Source organism: Oppia nitens, unplaced genomic scaffold (assembly GCF_028296485.1).
Source record: "Oppia nitens isolate AA-2021 unplaced genomic scaffold, nextdenovo-longstitch-racon4-pilon3 scaffold35_pilon_pilon_pilon, whole genome shotgun sequence".
NCBI lineage: Eukaryota > Metazoa > Arthropoda > Arachnida > Sarcoptiformes > Oppiidae > Oppia > Oppia nitens.
In genome coordinates, this window is record NW_026533216.1 from 391,945 (window position 1) to 399,164 (window position 7,220).

Genomic DNA, 7,220 nt, shown 5'->3' on the forward strand with positions numbered 1-7,220 from the left:
AACCAGGTGCCGGATTTTTCCCCGATTGTATATATACAGTGTATAAATATATTGATATATATATATATATATATATATATAACCTTTACAATAGATTATTTGGTAACTATAGGGCGCACAAACAAATTTGTTTTATACTGAAAAGGGGTGGGGCAACATACGGGGGGTGGGGGAACTCACCAATAATTTAATATTGTATGATGTGAAAAAATTTTGTTTTATTTAATTATGTTTATATATATATATATATATATATAGAATGTTCTAGGTAAAAATAAACAAATTTAACTATATATATATATATATATATATATATATATATATATATAAAACTTGCTTGTTTCTCCTCCTCCCCCCTATGTGGGGGAAGTTATGTATATATATATATATATATAAAAAAATCAGTTGGAATGTCAAGAATTTCCCCATAGAAAGAGAGAGAGGATTTCAAATATGTTTTTATCATAGTACAAAATTTTTAAATATTCATAAATAACGTTACACAATTAATGTCAATGTGTATAGTTCAATTACAATTTATTTATTTTGAATACTCCTATTGAATTGAATTACAGTTAGTTATAAATTCAAGTGTAAAGGGGTTATCATGAAAAAAAAATAAAAGTTTTAGTGGGGTAGTATTTTTATTGCCATTAATGTAACATGGTATTTTGAAATTTTTAAAAAGTTTATATGTTTATTTTAATACCTGTGTGTGTGTGTAGATTGAAAGTAATGATATCAATGACAAATTAAAATAAAATAAAAATATTGGGGGGAAAAACGTAGTATGTACATTTAAAAAAAAAATTTATTTAAGGGAAATTCCCTCCCCAAGAAAATTACTATGAAATTTTATTTTTAGAAATTATGATTACATAATCTATTTGCATACACAATAAAAAAAATATTATGACATATAATTGATAGAAAATAAATTTTTTAAAGATTTTTTTTTTGATTTATTAAAATTTATTTTATTATGATTTTTTTTTATTAAAAAATAATAATAATGTATTGATAAATATGGATATATATTACATAATAATAAATTTTTTTGTTGCACTGTTAGGTTGTTTTTTCTATGTGTGTGTGTGGGGGCGCACACACACATAACAAATCAATATTAACTTTTAAAAATGTATGAATCACTAGAAAATAAAATTTATTAAAAAAAAAAGTTTTTTGAAAACTTATTTAATAAATATTTTTTTATGAAAAAGTTTTTTTTGTGGTTTAATTAACGACAACATAGCTGTCCATACGCTATATATATACTGTATATGACTAGAGATATAGATGAAACAATATATAACTGATGATATGACTGTCCATTTGTTTTTGTTTGTTTTTTGTTGTTGACACAATTGAAGGACAGGTAGTTTTTTTGTTGTTGGTTAGGTATCTTTACTATGGAGTTCTAATGAATTTAATGGCAAACCCGACGGTTAGTATGCAACCAATTAATGTCATGAATATGAACGACAAGTTTAGCGACCAAAAGGCAAACAAATAGAGTATTGGATTACAGTAGTCACGGGAAAGCCGGTCGTATGATGGCTTACCCGAACCATAGACTCCTATACCACCTTTTTTTGGGGGGGGGGTAGAGATAATCAATTTAAAAAAATAAGTTATGGTTTTTATTATCTAATTGATATGGTATAGCAAACGTACCGGCAATAAATGATGCCATAGCGGCACAGTTGGTCACTGTGTTGAGCACCGATACCATATGCTTACGGCGCTTATATGTCGATTGTTTGGGCGGCGAATACTTATCAATCGAATTGATTATATTGTTTAGACTCATGGATAGGCCGGCCAACAGCATAACTATCGGTATGTATGACTGATGGGGACAGTCGTCTATATGTAACAGTCCTGTATGTGTAGGTGTGGGTGTGTCAATGGTTCATAATAAATAATAATTATAAATTTAATAATTATAATAGATTTAAGTTTTTAAAAATTTATCATAAAATATTTGGGATAGATAAATTATCTAGGTATTAATAATTATGTAATTTTTTTATTAATTAATTTTAAATGTGATAATAATTTTTTTTTTTTAAATTTAATATTATTTTGTAATATATATATATATATATATAAGTTTCTATATTTAACTAAATTAATTAAATAATAATTTTAAAAAAAATTAATTAAATAATAATTTTAAAAAAATTAATTATTCATACAGGTTTATTTTGTATGCAATATAATTGAAAATATAAATATTTATGATAATATTATTAGTTTTAACTATTTTTATTTTTATTAGATTAAAAAAATTGATAAAAAACAAATTTGAATTTATATTATGATTCATTAATTTTTAATAATAATTTTCTTGAATAACATGTTTTTTTAAATTTTATTTATAAAAGAAACTTTACTAAAGTAATTAATATAAATAATTACTTATAAATATTATTATTATTATTTACAATTAGTTTTTATAGTATAATTTTATTAAGAAATTTGTCAATAGTTATTGCAATTGATTGACAAAAACACAGTCACACACACAGTCACACACACACACACACACACACACACACACACACACACACACACACACACACACACACACACACACACACACACACACACACACACACACACACATATATATCACAAATTGAAATTTATAGTATAATTTTATTAAGAAATTTGTCAATAGTTACAATTGATTGACAAACACACACACACACACACACACACACACACACACACACACACACACACACACACACACACACACACACACACACACACACATAAACACACACACACTCACACACACACACACACACACACACACATAAACACACACATAAACACACACACACTCACACWCACACACACACACACACACACACATACACACACATAAATATGTACACACATATATATCTACAAATTGAAATATGTGTGTAACGATAGTCATATATAAGCACAGGTATGTTTAAGTACCTGATCAGAATGATATGGATAACTACATGTATTTAACCGTTAGTATTAATTGAAAAGTATTATTATTATTACTATTACTACCCACCTATTAATGTCATCATAAACGGTACGGAAACGGTTAGAAAGAGAACCAATACCCAGATAACCGTTTCCAATAGGCCTTTCCTATTATTATGATTAGTATTATTATTACTTTTATTATTATTATTATTATTATCATTATTGTTGGCCATATGTGGACTGTCGGCCGATTCAGTTTCGGCCAACATTTTAATAAAAAAAATTATTAATTACTACAATCACAGCAACAATAAAAAAAATCACACAAAAAAATTATTGACAATATATATAAAACACATATTTTTTATTCAAAAAATAAATAATTATTATTTATTAATCAATTATAAACAAAAACATTTTATGGTATTTAATTTTTATATTATATATATGTGTGTGTGTATGTGATTAATGTTAAATTAAAATGCATTTTTATTTTCAAATGAAATATTTTTATATTTATAATAATAATAGTAATGAATTGTGTGTGCAATAAAAAATGCATGAATTATTTTATTTTTTATTTAGTGATAATATTTTATTATAAATTATTACACACCATAACTATATAAACATATTTTTTGTCAATAATGTGTGTGTGTGTATGTGTGTGTGTGTGTGTGTGTGTGTGTGTGTGTGTGTGTGTGTGTGTAATATAACACACATATATATATATATAAATCATAATCAATGTTAAACCTAAATGACAGCCACACACAACACATATAGATAACCTTATTTTTTCAATACTAAAAAAACAATATTGTATTTTTACTGTTAAAAAAGTATTATTATTATACTGTATAATTTATACCTATATAGTCACAAAAAAAAAATAAATACAATTTTTCATTATTATGTATAATTTTGGTTTTTAGTGTTTAAATACCTTTACTATGAAATTTAAAAATACATACACAAAATAAAGTATAGAAAACTTTTTTTATTTTTGTTTGTATAAATGTTTTGTAAATTTAATTTTCAATATTTTTATATACAATACTTTATATATATATACTTAAAAAACTATCCAAAATAGTTGGCACTAGTTTTCTATCAGTAAATGGTATCACAAAAAATATAACAAAAAACAAAAAGAATTGATTTATGTCTAAAATATTGTATAAAATAATATATTATAAAGTTTCACCAGAAAATTATAAATAAAAAAACAAAACAAAAAACTTTTTATTTTTTTGTGTCGCAAACAACCAATAAGTTTAAAAAAGTCTAGTCTTGTAAAAAAACATTATTTTAAAAAAAACAATTTTCGTGTTAAAAGTCAATTGTATTTGTCGTTTGAAATTGTTTTCAAATTCCCATTTATTGTTTGTGACAAAAGTTTTTATTTTTATTTATCAAAAAAATTTATATAACTTATATTGTGAGACAATTAAATATATAAATCATATTTATATAAAAAAAATAAACTATAAAAGTGAAAGATATAGTTAGTTAGTTATAGAGAGAGAGAGAAAAAAAAACTTTTTTTTGTTTTGTTTTGAAAACACCTAAACACAGGTGTGTTTTTGTGGGTAAGTTATATGCTATGATGTGTGTGTGTGTGTGTGTGTGTCCGCCACTGATATTTTGGTTGTGTCACCAAAATAATAATTATGGTGGTGACACCACCAGACATATACATAAGCACATAAATAGTCTACTATATTATATATATATAGACAGACAAACAAGCAGTCATATACAGTGACGTTACCTGTATGTAGTGTCAGAGGGGGGCTATGAATGTCTGCTCTCTCTCTCTCAGTGTGTGCTACCTGTGCGTCAAACACCTGTGCAATGCATACACACACAYACACACATATACACACACACACACACACACACACACATATATACATACAGACACACATACATACATACACATACAGACACACACATACATACAAATACAGACACACACACACATACACACACACACACACACCTATGCATGGATGAGTCACGTGACGCGGGACAGGTATACGGTATACCTGTTTGTTCTGTATATATGCCTCGCCCTAAACCAATTCACGCCATTTTTCTCAATGTATATGTTGTTATTTATATGAAGGAGTTGTCTGTTTGAATAGATATATAGTCTATACAGTAGATATAATTATATATATATATATATATGTTGTGTCAACTGGTTGTGTCGTGTCGTGTCACATATGGTCACTACTACTACTACTACTACTTCTAAAACTACTACTACTACTACTACTACTACTACTACTACTACATCATCATCAGGTGATACCATCACCAGCATCATCAGCATCATACCCTCATAAGCATCATTGCTGCACAGTTACCCATGAACCCATCATCATCATCATATCGGATAAATTGAAAATATATGTATAAAACAATACAACTTTTTTAAAACTATCCAACCATTGAATAGTAGTTTTTATGTTGAATTTTTTGTTGAGACCCTACCTGAGCGCTCATCAGATGAACAACAGTTTTAAAAAAACTATTGACCACAACATCATAACAATGATTGTCTCAAATATATGATACGCGTGTGTCTCATCAATAGAGAGCTGATCCACACAAACACACTCACACGGCTCTAACATCCCAACCATCCTCCTCACCCATCCGTAACTGCCCGACACATATAACCCGTCAGCTATACCCGACATAACCACCAAAAAAAATGCCGTCATCTATACACTCGTACGGCGGTCGCAGTACGACCTCCATAGCGACAACCCGATCGCGGACAATGGCCGGCAGTCGTAAAGTAAAACTTAAATGGTGGGAGCGTCGACCGATCATCCGGAACGCTATATTTACCGATCTCCAAAAGGGCAGCTACCTGGCCGCCATCTATACGCTGATTGAAAGTCTATTTCAGATCAGTTTGGCCATCTTCGACACCTACTGTCTGGCCGAAGCAGCTCCCGGTACGACACATTTCCGTAGTTTTGGTATCAGCTTCTTGTTTGTCTACTCTGGCAATCAACACATACGCCGGACACTGATGGTCATTGCGGTCATACTGTTTATCGGCGCTGTCTATCTCCTGGTATCGTCGCTCATACTGATGACAGCCCTACGCAAAGAGCATGAAATCAAGTTTGTCCACTGGTTGCGGGCAATGGCCGTATTTACCGCCTGGCGTACGCTAACCATAATATTCCAGTCGCTGGTCAACGACCTGTACTTCGGCTATCATCAGGCAATGCTTATCATCTGGTTTTTGCTAATCGGTGTCAACGTATTTGTCTGGATGATAGTCTACGCCAACTACCAGGAGCTCAGCGACATTACCCGTCTGGAAGATATGGCCAAACTCAAGATGTCTACACTGTCCAGTCTGAACGCTTCGCGATCGCTGTCCCGGCACAGTCTAGACTCGACCGGCCAGTACAAGATCGGTGCGGGCGGTTCGGTTAGCTCGCAACCATCGCCGCAGATCTATCCGCATCATATGCATCATCATCATCAGCAACAACATCATCACCAACCAGGAGGTCATAGTGGTCTCGGCGGAGGCCGTGAACCGCGCAGCTCAACATCGTCGGCAGCCAGCTATTCAATACAGCCGTCACCGCGAACTAGTAGTGGTCACAACAATACAATACCGATGGCCTGCTATAATCCCAATGGACAGCCGTCGCCAGCCCAGCGATCGCATACAACGTCTAGGAGTACACCGTCGACAGCACCGGTTTAGCAGTACTTATATATATACTACCTGTCCGTCCGTCAGTGACACATACTTTACACATAACCGTCCATTAAGTGATCAATTGTTTAATAATTATTATTATTAATAATTTTTTTTTGGAGAGTAAAAGTTATTATTATTATTAATAATGTTTTTTAATATAAAAAAAAGTTGTTATTGTTTTTTATGGATAAACAAAAAAGTTAAACAAAAAATGAGTGCAAATCTCTTTAAAACAAATATCTCACAAATAATTATAAAAAAATAACTTTAATTACAAATATATTTACAATATATAAGTTGTTTTTCAGGAAAAAAAGTGCTTATTTTAAAACTTTAATATAATTTTATAATTTAAAGAAAAAAATCAATCAACGGATCTGACTTCAAATACATCATAATATCTAATAATAATAATCGTTTAAATAATATTAAGTTATTAATTAATTAATAATAATATAAAATAACATTTTTTTATAAAAATTATTAATATTAGTTG

The 7,220-nt window shown here is 29.6% G+C and overlaps 2 protein-coding genes across 2 annotated transcripts; one reads left to right on the forward strand and one right to left on the reverse strand.

The window, feature by feature from the left end:
* Positions 1–1,334: 1,334 nt before the first annotated feature.
* On the reverse strand, positions 1,335–1,834 carry LOC128957069 (uncharacterized). The gene is made up of 2 exons (XM_054302785.1): positions 1,678–1,834; positions 1,335–1,589 (listed from the first exon to the last, which is right to left on the reverse strand). The coding sequence occupies exons 1-2, from the start codon at positions 1,832–1,834 to the stop codon at positions 1,411–1,413; spliced, it is 336 nt and encodes a 111-aa protein (XP_054158760.1). The 3' UTR covers positions 1,335–1,410.
* A 3,337-nt stretch (positions 1,835–5,171) lies between these two features.
* On the forward strand, positions 5,172–6,840 carry LOC128957004 (uncharacterized). The gene has a single exon (XM_054302721.1). It carries the CDS (start codon positions 5,705–5,707, stop codon positions 6,725–6,727), a length of 1,023 nt encoding a protein of 340 aa, XP_054158696.1. The 5' UTR covers positions 5,172–5,704; the 3' UTR covers positions 6,728–6,840.
* The last annotated feature ends 380 nt before the right edge of the window (positions 6,841–7,220 follow it).

Excerpts from the sequence above, each read along its gene's own strand:
- LOC128957069 (XM_054302785.1), bottom strand. The coding sequence starts at position 1,834 with ATGCTGTTGGCCGGCCTATCCATGAGTCTAAACAATATAATCAATTCG. Across the intron at positions 1,590-1,677 it reads TATGGCATCATTTATTGCCG|GTGGTATAGGAGTCTATGGT; the intron begins GTACGTTTGCTA and ends CCCCAAAAAAAG.
- LOC128957004 (XM_054302721.1), top strand. The coding sequence starts at position 5,705 with ATGCCGTCATCTATACACTCGTACGGCGGTCGCAGTACGACCTCCATA.